The following is a 20,757-nucleotide window of genomic DNA, read 5'->3' on the forward strand; positions in this document are numbered from 1 at the left end:
ACACACAGACACACACTGACATTAACACACACACAAACACTCACACTAACACACACACTAACACACACACACACACACTGACACACACTGACATTAACACACACAAACACTCACACTAACACACACACATACACACACTAACACACACACACACACACTGACTAACACACACAAACACTCACACTAACACACACACATACACACACTAACAAACACACACACACACACACACACTGACACACACTGACATTAACACACACAAACACTCACACTAACACACACATACACACACTAACACACACACACACACACACACACACACACACACACAAATCTTTTATAAATCTTTTCTTTACGAATCACCCAAACATTAAAACCTTTTATCGCGTAAACACAAAAACGCTTAATATGGTTTGACTTTTATTGACATTTCTAATCCCTTTGTTTGACAGGGAGACTTTTTTCTGCCCAACCCCCCACTTCCTTTTGGTCGGACCGGAAGTTGCTCTGTAAACTGAGGCCTCGCACTTCCAATGGCGACTGAAAACTGGCTGAACGGAAAGCGGGAGCGATCACGAAGGAGCCCTGAACCGTGCAGTCGGAATTAAACACATTTATCAGCGGATATCGAGACATTAACACAAGATTCAGGAGTAGAACTAAGTTACGGCTGACAGAATGGACAAAAGAGCGAATATTTCGCCCCTTGAATCGGGTAAGACAGAGAAGTGGCGTTTTAATGTTTTCATCGTTAGCTTCATGCTAACCTTCAGGTTTACTTCACATTAACACATATTTACTCACATTCTTTCTTTCCGCAGAGCTTTATTACCTAATTTCTCGTTTTTTAACAACCGGCCCGTGTCAGAGAGCTGCTGAGGTGAGAGCTGTGTTGATATATCGGTTAGATATCGGTTATAAATGTTGTGTTTATATATCGGTTATATATGTTGTGTTAATGCTGTGTGTTGGTTATGGGCTCATTACACACATCACTTATGATCTGTTGCAGGTTCTCGTGAGTGAACTGGAGGAACATCAGGTGTGTGTGTGTGTGTGTGTGTGTGTGTGTGTGTGTGTGTGTGTGTGTGTGTGTGTGTGTGTGTGTTCTGTACGTAATAAACACAAAGCCTAATTCGAGTGAAGCTCACTAACAGGTGGATTTAATGCTTGTCATGTTTGATGCCTGTCTTTGTTTGGGAGATTTTGGATAATATACTTAATAAAATTATAAATGTTAAATCCTATTTAAAGTCCCTGTCATTTCTGAACGGGTTTCTGTGTTTTGGCAGCTCCTTCCTCGTAGAGTGGATTGGGAAGGAAATGAACACCCCAGATCATATGGAGACTTGGTAGGATTTTATATTCTGATCATATTCTATATGTATATACTAATTATACTCTGTATATCTATATTCTGATGTATTCTATATATTTATATATTCTGATTATAACCTATTCATATATATATTATATTATATTCCTGATAAATGATCGTCACTTCTCCAGGATCTGGTGCATTAAAAGTCACTAATCTGGAAGAAACCTACTTAGACAGCCATTTGCAGTTATTATATTATATGCTCCACTATTCTGTGTGTGTTACTCTGTGTGTCGCTCCAAGGTTTCTACTTTATTTTTTGAGGTGCGTTCCTGCTTTGTATAAATGCTTCACTTTCGAGCCGCTTCCTTTTCAGACATGATTATTGGTCCTAAACCGATGAACACGAGCAGAACGATTTATTTGTTTTAGTTAATTGTATAATTTAATTTCCGAAAACACAGTCGAGGGCTGGCGGTCGCTTACATTGATGTCGATCTGCAAGTTAAAACATCCAGTTAAAAATTCAGAATCAGAATCAGCTTTATTGTCAGGCATGTTTTCACTTTCAATTGAAAGATTGTAATGTGCCAACAGACACCGATGTTAGCAGTAAATGGGGACATTATTAGTGCAGCTACAATGGCGTTCACAGATCGCGAGTATGTGTTAATGAGCAGATTTTGCTGTTAGTGGCAAAAAAGAGCAAGTGCTAATTTTCTCACTCAACATTCAGTTTCTTGTTAGAGTCCACTGTATACCACAAACGTTGATCTGAATGTTTCAGAATGCATAACATGTACAAAGCAGTCGAGTTACTGCACAGACTCAGCTTGGCGAGTTGGCAGTGAATGAGGTGTCAAGCCTGATGGTGCTGATGGAAATACTGTTAGGATAGTTGGAGCTTTAGAAGCACATCTCTTAAAGCAGCATGTATAAATGAGGAGGTGAGAGAGCTGGAAAGACTGAGAGACTAGTTTTAGATGGAGGTGATGAAAGAGCTAATCTCATGGGCATCACTCTCAGCATGGGTTTAACCTCATTCTGCATACTGTAGGAAATAGACCAACTTGTCTATGAAGGAAGTTTAAACTAAAAAAGTAAACCCAGAAATTCTTGGCAAAAAGTAATTCATAATTCGTGTACATTGTATGTTTGGGGTGTTGCCTTTAAGGACATATTATTTCACTTGGCTTTAAGTTGGCAGTGAATTGTGTGAAAGATTATCCAGAGTCTATTCATTATGGTGTTCATCTGATTGGATAAGAAGGTGTTTTATTATGTTTTCAGCTAGCAGTAATCTCCCCTAGTGTTCCTGGGATTAGCTCTCGATCCTCTGAGACTCGATAAAGAGGTTGCAGAAGATAAACGGATGGATTGTATAAATGAGCCGGTCATATCTCATAATGGAGCTTCTATTACATTTACCTGACGCTTGCCTCACGTGGTTTTTTTTTCTCCATAAGATTGCTGCCAACAAGCATATTGCACCAGACCACTTGCTGCAGATATGTAAGCAGATTGGTCCGGTCCTGGACAAGCAGGTGCCGTCTGGTTTGCCTGGAGTACATTCTCTGCTGGGTACAGGGAGGCACTCCGTACTCCGGACAGCTAAAGGTGGGGCAGCATCAGCAATAAAACCTTTTGTCCTTTTTGAAATGCACAGATTCTTTTTACTCATGATTATACCTCGATGCGATACAGATTGTGGCCGTAGCCGATGGAAAAGCTCGACTTTTGCTGCACTTCATCGAGGAAGACCACCGGAGAGGCCTTTAAGCTGCAGGGATGCACCAAATCTGGGTATGTGTCGCTGCTGTTTTTACCAGGTTCACTTGTTTATAGTTAAATAAATACAGGGTGCTTTTATATATGCAGTGTTTAGTCCATTTGAATAAAACCCTTGTGTTCTTTTTTACCTTTTGTGCAGTTTTTTTGCGTAGGTGAGTATACAGCGATCGCACTTTGGTTTGGACCAAAATAACTGGTCTGAAGGGGTAAGCAGAGGCTTCAGTCAGGTTCCAAGCAAAATCTAGTGAGGTTTGATTGCAGTGAAGAAATGATTCAGCTCTGAGTCAAAATAACTCCAGGAAGGAAACCAAATGTCTGGCACAATTACACAGTTTAAGCTGCTAAAGTGAACACCATTGCCCAGATTTAGCCTTGTCCAAAATGAGCTACAGTAATATGACACTCTAGATATTTAAACAGAAATGGAGGAAAAGCATCTTCACCTCCTTCAGTACTGTCTTTTTATTGATCAGGTTTCAAGCCCCAGGTGTAGCTGCTCGTTCCTCCTGAGATATATATATATATAATGATAATTGCACACAATTAGTTATTGTTGGTTTATTTTCTGGAAAAAAATATATTAATCTTTTGTTTTCTGATGTTATCAGATGTTATTCATTAGAGGTTGTTTTTTCAGAGGTTATTTATCAGAGGTTGTTAATTCTATATTTCCTCCTCCCTCGTGACTATATGAATATCTCATTTTTTGTTTATTCCACGCCAGATTGTTGTTCTTTATGCTTGTGTAATTTTGGGGGATTTATGTTTTTCAGTCCATCAGATTCTCAGCCAATATTTTTATGCTGTTGGTTTGGTTTCAGTTTTCAACCAAATGTAAGGTTCAGTTCCGCTCTGATTCAGACAAACAGGAGAAAGCACAAAAAGCACAAACTAAATCTAAATATGTCCAGTGGGGTTCACTGAATATCTAAGTTGTAAACAATTTAGCAGAAAAGAACATTGTACTGAAAAGGAGATGCAATAAATGCACAAAACATTCACAAATGTGGTATGGCAACCTTTACGTTTCTGTTTGTGTGTTTTATTTAGCCCTTGGTGAGTCTAAACATCATAAATGGGGCAACGGGGCAAAATATAATACACCTCTGATCTGAGATCTGTACACATGTTGGATAACTGAAATTAGCTTAAGCTCAGGTTTCTAAGGGTTTTAAAGGATCTGTACTGCATTTTGTTAACTTGTGCATTCACCAATACAATCAAAGAAGGACTTTTGTGGTAGTGTTAATGTAATGTGTGTGTGTGTGTGTGTAGTGGAGGTGTGCAGAGGCAGGGAGTTGACAGGCACTCAGCGTTTCAGCTTTGTCCATCCTGTCAGTGTATATCAGAACATCAAAATGCACAGGAGGATTCTGGGACATCTCTCAGCTGTTTACTGCATCGCCTTCGACCGAACAGGATCCAGGATTTTCACGGTGAGAATTTTTTTTTTACTTTAACATCATCTTTGATAAAGATTGCTTGTCAAAGTACTTTGATCATGTTTGCTGTTGTTACTGATCCTCGTGTCTGTCCTGTGAAATCTACCTATAGTTTACATTTTCCCTGCTGCTCCCTGAACGTAACAGCTACCATTATGCGATGGTCACATTGTTGATTATTGCCTCAGTGCTACAACATCCTTTAACCCCCTGGTGTAGTTGCTCGTTCCTCCTGACTTGAAGAGCGGGTTCCTTTCTCTCCCAAACAGGGTTCAGATGATGCCTTGGTAAAAATTTGGTCCTCCTTTGATGGGAGGCTCCACTCCACTCTGCGAGGACACCATGCTGAGATCTCAGACCTCGCTGTCAACTATGAGAATACACTCATTGCAGCAGGGAGCTGCGACAAAACCATCCGAGTCTGGTGCCTTCGTACCTGTGCCCCAGTGGCAGTGCTGCAGGGTCACAGTGGATCTATTACCTCTTTACAGGTACGCTGCACTACTGTTTACTCTTGCCTTTTTCCTGGGCTTGTTTTGACTCCTGTAATTTGTCTCCTTAGTTTTCTCCATTTGCCAAGGGCTCCAAAAGGTACATGGTTTCTACAGGAACTGATGCCACTGTCTGCTTCTGGCAGTGGGATGTAATGAACACCACTTTCAGGCAAGTGTGAAAATTCTATATGATTCGTTTTGTTAAATGTACATAATTAAATATACAGAGCTAACAAGGTTGGGCAACTGTAGGTGTTTAACTCAACGGCCAGTACATCAAATAGTTACAGGTTAAATGGAGCATATGACAAAATAAACTATACTGAATTTTGTTTGTTAGACGTGTGGCTTATGTAACGGGATCTTGTTGTTACAGTCAATCACAAGAAGTGCAAAGAGCCATAATATAAATATAAGCATGTAAAAATATTAACTCTAAAAGTAAAATTTCAAGATTATGTACAACAGCCGCAGTGATAAACTGTGTGAGGAATGTTTTGGGATGATTTAAACACTCCATGACTGGGATGAGACAAGTCCTTGATAATGTGTCTCACATTCTGTAGAATGGGAGCCATAGAAGCCTTTATTATCTCCACATATACATTACAGCACAATGGGATTCTTTTCTAGATATATTCTCAACTTGGAGGTTGAGCACAGGGGCAGCTATGACACAGTTAATGACACAGCTATGATACAGCTTGGCATTGCTGGGGCTTGTACCCCAATCCTCCAGTTAACACACCAGAGCCTTAACCACTTGAGCCACCACTGTGGCAGTGTTTACTGTGTATTTCTGTGATCAGTGGGAGCTGGATATCAATAAGATGTTGAGCGAATCTCATCACTTGCTGTAGAGCTTCTTACCCATTGTTTATCTGTTTAAAAGGAAAAGAAAGAGTTGTTAGTTTCTCCATTTTTTAGCCTTTCTGGTCAGATTAATTGATGATAAATGAAAGAAGTATGGGTTTGTTTTCACTTCTTCATGTTAAATGCTCATCTCCTCTTCAGAGTTCTGGACAAGAGTCAGAAGTACTTAAAGTGCCACCGTTAAACAAAACATTGCTTGCTTATTGATATCCACAGACCAGTCATTAGTGGGTAAACATTAAAAGATGTCTGTGTTCTTTTGCTCATGTTCATTCCTTATCCAGGTTTTTTAAACCGAGATTTCTGTAGCTGGATATTTGACCTGAATACAGCTGGCACTAATATATAGATGTGTAAGATCCTGTCCTCTCTGTTTTAGTGACCGTTCACTGAAGTTTACAGAAAGGCCGAGACCCGGTGTTCAGATGGTGTGTTCCTCCTTCAGCCCAGGTAAGGGAACATGGCTGAACTCTCCTGGGGAAATAACCTCATTCAGATAGGAGCCTCGAGTAATAGTAGAGACGAGGTTTCAGGAAGACATTTCATAACCTGTGGACTTATGAGATCGCATTACAATTATTTGTTTATTATTTTTTCAATTATTGTAGAGGAGAAACAGGTTGTGGGACAGACACCAATGTAGGCTTGTACTCAAATACATGATTCTGTCCAAATTTTATTGCCTTTTCCCTCATTTTTGCAATTGCAATATTAATGCAATTTTCAAGAAGGGGGAAATTCAGTGAAACAGATCGATATATCATGCAAAGTCACAACAGTTAAAAACTCACTTTTAACCAGATGTTGTCTGATACAGGAGGCATGTTCCTAGCCACAGGGAGCACTGATGATGTAATCAGGATTTACTACATGGGCAGCGGGACTCCGGAAAAAAAAGCAGAGCTCAACTCTCACACAGTAGGAGCTTCGTTTGTAACTGTGTCTGTAACTGTGTCTGTAACTGTGTCTGTAACTGTGTCTGTAACTGTGTCTGTAACTGAATATGATGCTAGTTTTGACACGTTTGTTGTTTTCAGGACAAAGTTGACAGCATCCAGTTCTGTCATACAGGAGAGCGGTACGTTTGTCTTTTAGAGCATTTTCAGAATTTCAGTCAGAATTGGTAAATTATTTCACGTAGTGTTGAATGTTTGTGGAAGTTTTTCATCCTCATGCCTTCATTTCTTAACATTTGTTGACTAACATACAAGATCTTTTTGCTGGTAACATCTTGTGTGCTAATTCTATTTTATTATTTTTATGATAAGCCATAAATCAGATTTTTCATGTATTAAACCCACAGTATGACTCTCTTGTCTATCTTGTGCTTTTTGTTAAACATCCACACAGCAGGAGGTCTGTAGGAAAATAGATGGATTTATACATAAACTTTTTTTAATGAATTGCTCCAAACCCAGAGAGTAAAGACATCTGAGTGCAAAATGAGTTGTGTTTGTGTGTCAGGTTTGTAAGCGGCAGTCGTGACGGCACTGCTCGTATCTGGGTGCTGCATCAGAGGCATCAGTGGAGAAGCATTTTGCTGGAGATGTCTGCCACTTTACCAGGGTACGGATCCTCAGTAATCTGTTCCATCCTGTCAGTTTTCACTTGACTGTGATGTTTAAACAAAACGATGTTCTTTTTGTGAATGTATTGTGTATCATGAATAATATTGTTGTAGGTGTGTGTATGTAAGTGTTGTTTGATAAACATGTTCAGGACAATTAAAATCATTTAAATTCCAATTAATTCGTGGTTTTGTAAGTGCTATATTTTTATAATACACTTAAACTGAAAAAAAAAAAGATTTCTATTTTTGTGCAAATGTAAAAGTAATAAACAGAAACAGTCTCTTGATATTTAACATCGCTTTCTAAGCTTTATCACGTCTCTTAATCTTTTCGCAGAACTGTGCCTGCAGAAGAAGAGAGCTTCTTCAAACCCAAGGTCACCATGGTGTCGTGGGATCGTCATGACAACACCGTTATCACAGCGGTCAACAATCATCTCCTTAAAGTGTGGAACTCCTACACAGGGCAGCTGTTACACGTGTTAAAGGTAAAGCCTCAGGACTGGACAGATACATCAGAGTTTGATAAATAGATGTACACACACACACACACACACACACACACACACACACACACACACACACACACGTCATAGCATTGTACATGTACATGTACACAGCAACAAAATGCAGTTTGGCATTACCAGAAGTGCAAAGAGTAACAACTGTGCAAATAGGCAAGTGCAGATAAACATGTATATGTACAGCATGTAATATATAAACATATGTACAGTGAATAAATATAAGGCTATAGCAGTGCAGAGATGTGTGTACATAGGCGTGTTCTTAATAGTTTGTCATTAAATTATTTTCTTTTAATCAAAAACTGCATGATTTTAATAGTTTGTAAATCTAGTAAGATTTTACTCAGAACATTTAAAAGCATCTGGTTAAACATTAAGAAAGGACCATTTGGATCATATGAATTAAAAAAAAAAAGCAGTCTGTTGAGACTAATGCTAGAGGAGACTGTTGCTGTGGGACAGAAGGTAACGTTCTTCATTCCTCCCAGGGTCACGAGGCAGAGGTGTTTGTGCTGGAGCCACATCCATATGATCCCCGTGTCATGCTGTCTGCAGGTCACGATGGCAACATTTTCATATGGGACCTCATCCGGGGCACAAAGACTCATCACTACTTTAACATGGTGCAGTATTCCAGCACTACGTTAGAAATCTTGTGTGTGTGTGTGTGTGTGTGTGTGTGTGAAATAAGATCATGTTGGAAATCTAAAAAGTTAATGTCTGTTGCGAGGCTTTGAACTGCGAGCAGAAGTGTAGCGCAGCATACAGTCGATCCTGAAGTGTTTGTTTAGTGTCTGATCTTGAAAATATCAGCTACTAGACGTCTACAGATTAAATATGTTTCTATTGATATATTTGTGATGAACTTGGTTGTTTTGATGCTGATTTGTTTTATTTTGTGCATTAATCCCATGAGAAGTTAGCAGCCGTGTGCCGTGCTGGTCTCATGGGGAAATGTCTGGTGCATTTAGAACAGTGTTTAAGAGAAAAGCCCTGCAGTCAAACATAAGGAATAACAATCAGGTCTCAGCAGAAGGAACAATGATAAGGGTCGGCTGTGTTCAGTAACGGGAGAGACACTGTAGAAAAAGTGGAGACAAATAAACTTGGACACAACTTTGAGAATTCAATGCAGTTATACAACAGTATTGTCTGGATCACTGCGGATTGTCTGCTTAGATGGAAGTGAAGGAATTTAAGCATTAGAATTTCTCTGCCCTCAACACAGCTGTTTAATCAGTAGTCTAATTATTTAAACTCAATTAGACAGGAGTTAAAAGGGTTGTATTCTTCCCCCTGTTTAGATTGAAGGGCAGGGGCATGGTGCTGTTTTTGACTGCAAGTTCACCCCTGACGGTCATCGCTTCGCCTGTACAGACTCTCATGGTCACCTGGTCATTTTTGGATTTGGGAGCTCCAAGCCTTATGAAAAGGTTTGCCAACTTATAAAAGTCATCTGTTAAACTAGAATGATAAATATTATCACCATGAATCACATCATCGCAGCAGATTCTGTCTTTATACTGTGATTATAATGTTCACATACATTCACAAAGGTAAATATATTAATAATTCTCAGTAACGTGAGGTGATGGAACATACACATCTGACACATCTTGTGTTCAAGCTTATTTTAAAAGCCAGTGATTTTAGCTCTTACCGTGCATTAGAAAGTCACCAACGTGCTTTAGTTACATGATGGTGTTATTACTGTGGCTAATCCAGTAAGATCTTACAGATCTTATGACGTTAAACCCCTTTTGAAATCACTTGCAGCTTCCAGATCAGGTGTTTTTCCACACTGATTACCGTCCATTGATCCGGGACTCCAACGGCTTCGTATTAGACGAGCAGACACAACAGGCCCCTCACCTTATGCCCCCACCCTTCCTGGTGGATGTTGACGGGAATCCTCATCCTCCCAAATATCAGAGACTTGTGCCAGGGAGGGAGAACTTCACAGACGAGCACCTTGTTCCTCAGCTTGCATACGTTGCTACAAGTAAGATGGATATGATCTCTGTTTTAACTAGCTGCATCTTTACTGCACTTTCTCTACAGCTAGTAAAACAGCATTCTTGTTCTGGTAGTAAAAATGTTTCCCAGCACATGGTTTAAATTTCTGCAGGTGATGGTGAGGTGGTTGAGCAGGTGATCAGCCAGCAGCCTGCTGAGAGTGAGGATCCTCAGGCACGCCGGAGCCTCTTAGATGACGCCATCCGCCTGCTCCGGGATCAACAGGACCAGCAGGCTGTGAGGCAGCAGGGAACCCCCAGAAGAGGTGCAAACCTTTCTAAGCAAAACATTTCAGGCCATTTCTTGCTCTGCACTTAAGACCAACTCTACATGGAGTCCCGTTTACTTATTATTATTTACTTTAATTGTTATTGCTGACATACTGTGTATAAAATGTAAATCAAGTTTTGCCCTAAATTTTTATGCTCAGTGTCTCTGAGTGAGCGGATGGAGGTTCAGTCTCCACCTAACGTGGGGCTTCGGCGCAGTGGGCAAGTGGAGGGAGTGCGTCAGATGCATCAAAATGCACCACGTAGCCAGATGGCAACGGAAAGGGACTTGCAGGCATGGCGTCGCAGGGTGGTGGTGCCTGAACTCACCGCCAGTGTGTATAGGTAAGGCCTTGGAACATCATTCTGAATTTTACACTGAATTCCAGCGTAAGTGCTTCAGCTCAACAATCCAGGCCATAACATACAGGGATAGAAACATGAAGTCAGACCTGAAGTCAAAACAGTGACGACAACATTTGTGTTACAGGGATCAGGAGTCCTACAGAATCTCTAAGGGTGATGAGGAGATCGTCCTCTACAACTCCAAGAAACACAGAATTGCTCAAAACTCCTTTAGGGTACCTTTTTTTTTAAGTAATGAATTGCAGCAACTTGTAACGTATTTTGCAAAATTAATCAGCGTAATTTTTTAAATGATAAATCCTTATGAATGATAATTTTCTGTCTGATTAGTTTAAATAGGAATCTCAGTGGTTACACCTGCTTGCAGTCAGCATTAGCGTTAACATTAATGTTTAAATCCCGCTTATGACATCTCCTTACTGTGGGATCCTCAGGACGACTCGGACGACGAGGTGGTGTGCACCAAGCGTGCACAGCCACGCAAGCGCCGCCGCATTGTGGACAGCACGAACAGCTACGCAGAGAGTCTGATCGAGTTTTCTTGTGAGGAGGGAGAGGAGACCGCTTCCTCTGAGGTAAAGCATCTTTTTATCTCTGTCTTCTGTGTGATTATTTGTGTTTGTTTCTGATCCTGCTGTATGTGGACATCTTAGGAGAATGAGATTGAAGCTAGTGATGTAGATTCATCAAATGAAGAGGAAGAGGAGGAGTGGAAAAGTGACAGCTCAAGGTACAAACCCATAACTCCCAACAAGTATCTGGAGTCACGCTGACGTTAATTTGCATATTTACTTAATTATTTACTGTATTATTTTCGTTCCTCATGGCACACGTCATTGTCAAGACCGAGTGAATAGTCTTCACTCCTTTAGTGGTGTTACACGGATGCTAGAACTCCATTGTGTATGCTAATGTAATTATTCCCAGATTGTTTAATTAATTCTGCATGATTTTATTTGAAGTCATTCTTCCAGTGAGTATTCTGATTGGACAGCTGATGCTGGCATCACCATGCAGGGGGCCATGTCCTCCCGAAGACGTGCTCGTAGACAGATTAGCAGTTCCGAGGAAGAGGAAGACAACAGCGCAGAGGACGAGCAAACCGAACAAACACAGGATGAGGATGTGCCGTCCTCATCTCCTCAGAAACCGAAGAGAAAAGCAAAAAGCAAAGAACCAAAGGTGAGGAGCATTGAAGAGGCAGCAGTGTTCTTTAACAGAGGTTCACATGCAGGGGCAAAAGGGTACATTATCTAAGTGTAACTGAAATTTCCACCTAAAGAGCGTTTTATAATGGCCGAGCTTAATAAGTACTAGAGCTGCAAATAGAATGCATTGTAATGTTAAAGTGTCGTGTGAAATTAAACAGTGCAGTAACTATCGTGATCACTACCTGAGTGTGAACAGTACAAATGGATTACAACAAATATCCTTTACCTTCTGAAAAACAGTGTCCCAAACCCAGGCCGAGCCTAAACAGAGAGGTGTCCAACGAGTTTCGTCCCTCTGCCTGGATTACTGATGTCATTCCTCGAAAGTCTCCTTTTGTTCCACAGATGGGAGATGAGGTTTGTTGCCCCGTCCCATGTTACTCGTACTACTGGTTACATGTTCTTGTTGTGGTGGATATTTACCCCTCGCACTCTGTCTGTAGGTCATCTACTTCCGTCAGGGTCATGAGGCCTATGTTGATGCAGTGTGCAGGAATAATCTGTACCCCATAAACCTGGACAAACTTCCATATAAGAAGATGGGTCTGAGAGTCAGTTTTCATTTAAACCCTCTTATAACATTTAAGCTTGAAATATCATTTCTGATGGTTGCATCAAATGTTGCATAAATGTTTGTCCAGCATTTAGTCTGTAATTTCTCACCCTTTGCTAGTGTTTGTATGATGTTATGGATACTTTTGGTGTATAATTATGTAAAAATCACTGCTTGTCCTTTAATCACCAGGACCAAGAGTTTGTTAAAATAACTGGTATCAAGTACGAGGTGTGTCCTCCGACTCTGTGTTGCTTGAAACTGACACAGATTGACACTGGAACAGGCAAAATAACAAACAAGTCTTTTTCTGTGAAGTAAGAGTCCACAGTTTCACTGACTTGCTGCTATATAGTGCATTAATATAACTTCCTTCTTACATTTTACTTGAGTTTTTTTTTTTTTTGGTGTTTTTTTCCTGCAGGTATCATGATATGCCTGATGTTATTGACTTCCTTGTTCTCCGCCAGAACTATGACGAAGCACGTAGCAGGATCTGGAGGCCAAGTATGTCACCGTATTGCACTTTACATGATTTAACCCTTTAGCATTTTCATCTCTTTCCACATTGAACACTTAATGTCCTGTCTCAAGAGTTTTTATTAATGTTTGTGTAATCATGGTTTGTCCTTTAGATGATTCTTTCCGGTCAGTAATCGATGATGCTTGGTGGTTTGGGACCATAGTCTGTCAGGAGCCGTATCAGCCCGAGTATCCTGACAGCCATTTCCAATGCTTCAAAGTCAAGTAAGTCGCAGATTTTTCCCCAATTTCAGGTGTGATTTAGACTGTTTGGTCTTTGATAAGTCTTATTGTAATAAACTCTGCAGATGGGACAACGGAGAAACCGAAAAGCTTAGCCCATGGGACATTGAGGGTATTCCAGAGAATGGTAAACTCTCAGCTTGTCTCTCTGCCTCCCTCTCTCTCTCTCTCTCTCTCTCTCTCTCTCTCTCTCTCTCTATACATTAATTAAATAAAATCTTTAATGTACACCTGAATATTGGACTTAGGTTTGTCCTCTTGCATGGACATCAGATCATTCTCTGTTAAAATCGTAACTTTTAATTCATTTATGTTTGGTCTCAGAGACGAGGGCTGTGAAGTGTATTTTACAGTGTGTGTTGGTTGTGTAGCTCATCGTCCAGAGATGGTGGGTGGTTGTGTACCAGTCACAGATGAGGAAAGAGCTGACATCCTGTATAAACCACAAGAGGACGAGTGGGGAGGGAGGAGTCGAGAAGAAGAGTGTGCACGGATCGTAGCTGGCATTGACCAGCTCATCACTGTAGGTATGTGTGCTGAGAACTGTGCTGAATTCGTCCTCTGTTATACGTCTGTTCTAATATCATTAACACCTGTGTGGAAACTTTACCAAATGTATATTTTTCTGTGTGGCCTCAACAGATATTGCTGCACCCTTCTCTGGCCCAGTGGACCTCACTCAGTATCCCACTTACTGTACTGTAATCGCTTACCCCACTGACCTCGGCTCCATCCGAATGAGGCTGAAAACCAACTTCTACAGGTGAACCTTAAGGGCAGATCATTTCTGCCTTCTCATCTAGCTGATAGAAATCCCCACTGAGTGTCGGCTGTCATGGTGTTTAGTGTCTTTAGTAGAGACAACCGAGCATGGAGAAACATCACCACTCCCATTAGCCAGATACAGTCGTCCTCCCTGTCAGGGTAAATGTGTTAAATAAGTCAGATGTTCATCCTTGTGCTCTCTTATAAAGATGAGGTTTAAGGGTTTGGACCTTTTGTACCATTTTTCACCCAGAGATCTCATCAGCTGGAGCTGTTTATATGTCTGTTTCTCTCACACGATGTAAATTCCAGTCTGTTATTGATCTAACTCGTTTATTTTGCCTTATCTTGTTTTGCCTTATCTTTAGGAGACTGTCTGCACTAATTTGGGACACGAGGTACATTTATTTGAATGCAAGGACCTTCAATGAACCACGTAGCAAAATTGCACAATCAGCAAAACTTATAACGGATGTCCTCTTAAAGTTCATCAGGTAGGTCTATTGTTCATGTGTCCATATTTGTCATGAAGGTTGTTTGTGTTCCCTTTCTTACAGTGTGTGTGGTTTTTATTCTCCAGCAAGCCCCATTGTACAGATATCATGGAGATTTACAATGCATTTGAAAACATGGAGTACACTGAGGATGAGGTAAACCCAGTTAATTACAGTAGATAATAACTTGTTGTGTTTGCGATCTTTCTCATTGCCTTATATTGTTTCAGGATATGGAGGACGTTGATGCACCAGGAACATCTACTGGTCGAAGGGCACATCAGGTAGTGCTTAACAATTTAATATGGATTACAGTTAATACAGATTATACTTAAACAGTTCAGACCATTCATTTGGATCAGGAGTTAGTGCTTTAGCTGAATCCAAACTCAGCAGTAAAACATGATCGAGTCCTATAAACAAACAGAACATTATCAGTTCTATTCCCCCTTCTTATGTTTATTTAAGCAGATGGAGCCGGTACAGGACAGGGACGCATGGAAAGATGCATGCAAACAGCTGCTGGATTATATGTTTGAGTGCGAGGACTCTGAGCCTTTTCGACAGCCTGTAGATCAGAACGAGTATCAGGTATGATGATGAGTGTGTGTGTGTGTGTGTGTGTGTGTGTGTGTGTGTGTGTGTGTGTGTGTGTGTGTGTGTGTGTGTGTGTGTGTGTGTGTGTGTGTGTGTGTGTGTGTGTGTGTGTGTGTGTGTGTGTGTGTGTGTGTGTGTGTAAAAAGTTCTCATATTTCTGTAGTAACACTGCATACATCAATGTAATGCTTCTCCAAATGTATCCTGGATGTAGTTCACAGTTAAAGCTTGAATAACTGTAAAACGTTTCATATACTGAAATGAAACGACAGAGTTTGACTAATGAGATTTAATCCATTAGTTTGTCAAAGAAGTGTGTGTCTGTGTGTTAGAGATGTCTCCTGGCATGAGCTAACGATCATATTATATTACTGTTTATTTTTTAACATCTGCATATAAATAAACTTGAGCTTACTGAATTAGGAATGATAAACACCTCTCACATTATCACTGTAGGATTATTCAGAGATCATCTACACTCCCATGGATTTGGAGACTGTACGACGGAAGCTTGAAGAAGATCGCTATGAAAACCTCACAGAACTATGCAAAGACACCAGGCTTATTTTTACTAATGCTAAAGTCTACACACCAAACAAACGCTCAAAGGCAAGTTTTTTTCTCTCTCATTAATTGGAGGAATTTGTCTGCATTTCTTCTTGTACACATTTGGTGATGGTCTGTAAAAAGTGTGTGTGAGTTTAATTAATGTGGTCATTTAAAGTGCCGTGTTTTTATAAAGCTCTTCCCCAGACCATGATGCTGTGCCTAATGTTTAGTACATTGATGTGTTAGATTTACAGCATGACGCTGCGACTGTCTGCGTTCTTTGAGGAACGCATTCGGAAAATCGTCTCTGACTACAAGACTGCAGTCAAAAGCAGTTTGAAGCTGAGACGCAGTCAGAGGTTTAAAAAGAGAACCCAGCAGCAGGAACCCCTTTGTCTTCCTCCCAGGGTTGAATCCACAAGGTAGCTTTGTTTTTCCACCGATGTCTAATATGGATTTAAATTTTATTGACCGTTTTAAAGCTATTTCACAGTAATAAGGTCTAGTTTATGTTTACTGTAGCTACAATAACTAGATAGCAGTCAGTGCTCTTATCTTCTCACGGTTTAAAGTAATAGCATGATTTGTTTTTGTTCAGTCAGAAGAGGGCTGCTGTTAAAACTCAGGAACATTTGGAAGCACCTACAACCAAATCTACCTCGGTTAAAGCTTCTACAGCGGAGCACCATCGCAGTAAGAAGAGAAGGAGGCTCAGTTCTACGTACACGTCGATGGAGGACTCCAATAAGAGTGCATCATCTCTGTCAGGTCGGTTTTACAGCATCACAACATTGCTGTTAAGACTCGACTGCACACTCATGTTAAGTCCTACAGCAGGGAGACAGCGACACCTAGTGTTTAAACCAGGGAACTTGGTGTGTATTTAACTCGCCCACTGTAATGTGTGTAACTATCTCTACCTCCTCTTGAATGCTTTAGAATCTGACAGTGACAGTGACGTCTCATTGAACAAATCGAAGGAAGAAGATTTCCCTTCGTCTTCTCAGCCATTCAGACGTGAAACGAGAGCGACACGGAGAGCCCTGCAGAACAGAGAGGTCAAGAGGAAGAGCGGTGAGGCTGTCGTGTGCCCAGGGTTTTATTTACTCCAGGGTTAATATCACAGCTTAACTGAGCTGTTCCTTTGATCTTTATCTCATTTAGTCACTGAAAATGGAAGTGAGATTGACTGCTCAACTGAGGATGATGATGATGATGATGATGACGACGACGATGAATATTCTGGGAAGTCCAGTTTGATAAAACGGTCGCAGTCGAGCAGAACCAAAAGCAGGAACGGCCGACACACTCGGAGCTCTGAGAAGAGAAAGCCAGGTATATGCTGTCAGTTAAACCTGAGGTCCCAAACGCTGGTCATGGGTTTCAGCCCTTTGGTGTTAAATCTGATAACAGTGCAGTATGTCATATGGTCTAAGTTACATGAGACACAGACCTCTGTTGGACTTTGACTAATACCACGATACCTCCTTGATATTTTAAGCCTAATTTTGTCTCTTCATTCTTATTATTTTTAAATCAATGCTGCAGATTTTATTGTCATTCATTAGTTTGCTGATCCAGTTATTCTCTTTAGACCTTTAACAAGACTGCTGTTGTGTATCAGAAGGTAGCGGTCAGGGGAACAGGTTTAGCTGCAGATCGTCTCGTGCAGAGCGCAGAAGACTTCAGCAGAGCAGTGGCTCTGACCCAGAAGGTTCTGATGAGGAGGAGGAGGAGGAGGAGGATGTGGAAAATGAAGAAGAGACAGACCAGAGTCGCAAGCCGAGGAAAACCGCCGTGGCTGCAGTCAGTAAGATGAAGCTTATGGACGCATCCGAGGAAGAGGACACTTCAGAGCATAAAGCACGTTCCAGGACCAGCAAACGTGCTGCAGTTATACAGAGCAGCTCAGAGTCTGAGGAACAGGACCAGCAGGGTAGGAGACCCTCATGATGGACCCTCCTTTTCTCTGGATATTAATGGTCTATGGAGATGTCACTAGTTAACTTGGAAAAATCCAAGCTTTGTAATCCTTTGTTGTTAAAATGTTCTTTATTTTTCCGTTATCTGTTTCTTTTCTCTCTTATTTCCTTAAAATATATTACAGTACATTTTGTTTCCTTAACAGAGTCGAATGAAAGTGAGGATTGTGCCAGTGAGGAGGAGAAAAGTGAGGCCAGTGCTGACAGTAACTTCTCGGTTTCACAACGGAACGGTGATAATAAAAGAGTTAACCTTAGATCATCTCTGAGGAGAGTCGTGAAAGAAGGTGAAGAGCTTTGTGTTTAGTGCTGAAGTCTCGCGTGTGGTCGTGGTGATGCTTCTCATAGTGAGATGTGATGGTGGTGATGAGACACTTTATAAACAAGTCGTTTGGGCTTCTGTTCTAAAGCTCACTTAAGATTTAGTCACACAGTTGAGGTTTAATTCTAATCCCATTTTTTTTATTTTATTTCAGATGATTCTTCTCACATCAATGGACACAGAAAACACAGCCAAGAAGAGAGTGAGGACAACAGCACTGAGGGGGAAAGTGAGGATGAAAGCGTCGATGAGGAGGAAGATTCCATCAGCAGGAGAAAGCTGATCAGGAAAACGGCAAGAGTGGCAGTGTGTAAGATCAAACAAATTAATGATAGTGATGAGGAGGATGAGAATCACTGCAGAACCAGACGGCAGAGAAATCATCTGAGCAACGTGAATACTTCAAACATGTCTGATGAAGAAACGGAGGCTCCAAAGGCTGAAGAACACCCTCATCATAACGGAAGAAAATTAGACACACAGGACCTTAAATACTCTGAGAAGATGAATAAAATAACATCAAAAAGCCAACAACTCGTATCTGCCTCAAAAGCTCGTTCAGCTCCTGGAGCCATAGCATTAAAGTCAGATGTCAAGGAATCCAGTGCTTCAAGGAGAAAAATCAGGTCTGAAAATGAAGGAATAAATGAGCTTGAAAGCATTAGTGGTGGAGAAGAAATCAAGAACAAAAAACGCTCACGGACGAGAAAGAACAAATCCAGAAGTTCAGCCAAGTCTCAGAGTTTGGACGGCGACTCGGACATTTCTGACTCTGAGGGTGAAACATCTTCACCTCCGAGAAGCAGGAAAAAAGAGTCTGATTCTTCTGATGATCGGTATCAAAGTGATGTGTCAGAAAAGGAGATGATGTCGTTTTCCAGAAGACCGACTCTCAGAGCCCTCCCCAAGAAGAAATACATCACAGACTCAGAGGAAGATCTCGATTCTGAGGGAGAACGGCCATCAAGGAACGGAAAGAGAAGCTGTGACTCGGCGAAAGACGGCGACGACCGACGGCCGAAGCCATCAGGAGCATCGAAAAGGAAACATATCAGCACTTCAGAATCTGAAGACAAAATAGAAAACGGTAACGTCAGTGATGAAAGCGTCAGTGGCAAACCGTCAGGGAGGAAAGGGAAGCGGTTCAAGAAACTTTCAGAATCCGAGAGCGATTCGGGAAGCAGGAAGAAAGCGGCGAATGGTCCTTCAAAAAGGCACCGATCTGAGGATGAACTCTCTGGTCAGCAAGGAAGAAGGCAATCTAGTAAACAGAAGCAAAGCAAGAGCTACAGCAGTGATGACAGCTCAGACTCTGACAGCCAGGAGGAGTCCAGCAGTGAGTCGCAGTTCTCCAGCTCAGGATCACAAAGCAGTCCAAAAAGTTACGCCAAGGGGAGACTGAGGGATCGGAAACGAGGAAGCGCCCGTCACAAACCATCTGTTTCTGATATGGACAGTGACCATTCCTATGGAAAGCCTCAGAGAGCCACACGCATCCGGACCCGGAACCTCGGCAAACGGACCGTAAACTACAGAGACAGCGAGTGAGATGTTTGGCTGAGTAAGAGACACTAACTGGAGAACTTGAAGACATTTGATTGTCCCAAAAAAAAAAAAGTAGCAGCACTGGAGTCCTCTAAATACTGTGAATCAACTTCAGGGATATTTATATTTTCTGTTTGGGGGGAAAAGGGGGGAAATATATGTATAGAGCTGTAAAGTGAGCTACTGGTCTGGCTGCCCCTTTCTCTGTGATTTGGCCACCAAGAATAATTAGAGGTGCATTGTCTGTCTGGGTGCTATCTTAATATACCTCCTGCTTAATCGAGCATATTTTTGCTGGCTTGCACTAAATGGCACACTGTACTGAGGTATTTCATACACTAGTTCTGTTAGAAACTCAGGGGTCAGCTACATTTACCGTTTTCAGACTTGTAGGGTTTTTCTTTTCCTTTCTGCTTTCTGTTTTTTTTTTTTTTTTTTACGTTTTTTTGTGATAAACTTTCTTCCATCGTTTGACACTTGCTTCTTTTCTAAAGCCACATGAATCTTGTATTGTATTTGTCAGAGGAATGATCGAGCCAATATGTACAAAGTTTCCTTTTCCCATTGCAGACTTTTTTTCATCTGCATCTTTCCAGAGTTTTTGGAGAATTGGTTTGTAGCAAAGCTTTGCATATTTAAAATTGTCGAGCATTATTTTGTATTAAATTTAAATGCATTGTCTTGCCATATAGTTATAAATTTGGTACATGTTTTCAAAGTACAGGAAATCAGTACTTGCTGCGAAACACAGTGATTTCTCATATTGGGAAGATGTTTGTCACCTGTTATATACTTTTCAGTATTAATTCATTTTTCGGACTTGACTTATGAACGGTAAATAACTTTTGTACCCACTGCATTTGAAGTGAATAGTGTTGGAGATGACGTACACCTGAGCTGACATTATTTCTTAATGTCTTTTGCAAAAAAAAAGCCAACTCTTTAGTTCAAGTTTTGCAGATGTTAAGTCTAATGGAACATGGATAGTGTGAGAGGTAAATGCATTTGATGAATAAAATAGCCTACTGTTTAACGGCAATACACATCTCCTATTTCTTTTGCAGAGGCAATGTTGTTTCAGTCTTTCCCACATGCCTGAGATACACAGTACTGTATGTCAGAACCAAACTGTAGGGAGTTTATGGCATTTTCAGTGTAAACAACAGAGAGATTATTTTAATTTTAGAATTCAATTCAAGAAGGTCAAAAATCTACAGTCGACTTCTTCAGTGGCTTCTGTTTTAAGTGCATTAAACAGAATCAGACTGAAGGACACGGCTGATTATTTACACCATGTGACAGACTCGT

General features: G+C 40.9%; 1 protein-coding gene across 6 annotated transcripts; it reads left to right on the forward strand.

Moving 5' to 3' along the window:
* The first annotated feature begins 479 nt into the window (after positions 1 to 479).
* On the forward strand, positions 480 to 20,488 carry brwd1 (bromodomain and WD repeat domain containing 1). Of its 6 annotated transcripts, none has more exons than XM_047806118.1 (43): positions 481 to 715; positions 822 to 880; positions 1,013 to 1,042; positions 1,293 to 1,352; positions 2,788 to 2,938; positions 3,026 to 3,124; positions 4,388 to 4,548; positions 4,824 to 5,045; positions 5,117 to 5,217; positions 6,301 to 6,371; positions 6,739 to 6,839; positions 6,959 to 6,999; positions 7,386 to 7,487; positions 7,829 to 7,979; positions 8,504 to 8,638; positions 9,320 to 9,448; positions 9,792 to 10,017; positions 10,144 to 10,296; positions 10,462 to 10,645; positions 10,791 to 10,881; positions 11,101 to 11,241; positions 11,320 to 11,396; positions 11,629 to 11,848; positions 12,118 to 12,234; positions 12,321 to 12,428; positions 12,623 to 12,747; positions 12,855 to 12,937; positions 13,066 to 13,177; positions 13,261 to 13,322; positions 13,567 to 13,722; positions 13,838 to 13,958; positions 14,329 to 14,454; positions 14,541 to 14,610; positions 14,685 to 14,738; positions 14,923 to 15,045; positions 15,508 to 15,660; positions 15,847 to 16,022; positions 16,199 to 16,368; positions 16,540 to 16,674; positions 16,765 to 16,935; positions 17,225 to 17,536; positions 17,729 to 17,929; positions 18,059 to 18,197. In XM_047806118.1, exons 1-42 carry the CDS (start codon positions 679 to 681, stop codon positions 17,887 to 17,889), a joined length of 5,277 nt encoding a protein of 1,758 aa, XP_047662074.1. In that variant the 5' UTR covers positions 481 to 678; the 3' UTR covers positions 17,890 to 17,929; positions 18,059 to 18,197. The 6 variants fall into 6 exon arrangements, with proteins under 6 accessions (XP_047662075.1, XP_047662074.1, XP_027019315.2 ...); XM_027163514.2 differs by having other exon boundaries at positions 489 to 715; positions 17,729 to 17,869; positions 18,059 to 20,488; XM_047806116.1 differs by having other exon boundaries at positions 489 to 715; positions 17,228 to 17,536; positions 17,729 to 17,869; positions 18,059 to 20,488.
* Positions 20,489 to 20,757: the final 269 nt, after the last annotated feature.

This window comes from Tachysurus fulvidraco, chromosome 22, assembly GCF_022655615.1.
Source record: "Tachysurus fulvidraco isolate hzauxx_2018 chromosome 22, HZAU_PFXX_2.0, whole genome shotgun sequence".
Taxonomy (NCBI): domain Eukaryota; kingdom Metazoa; phylum Chordata; class Actinopteri; order Siluriformes; family Bagridae; genus Tachysurus; species Tachysurus fulvidraco.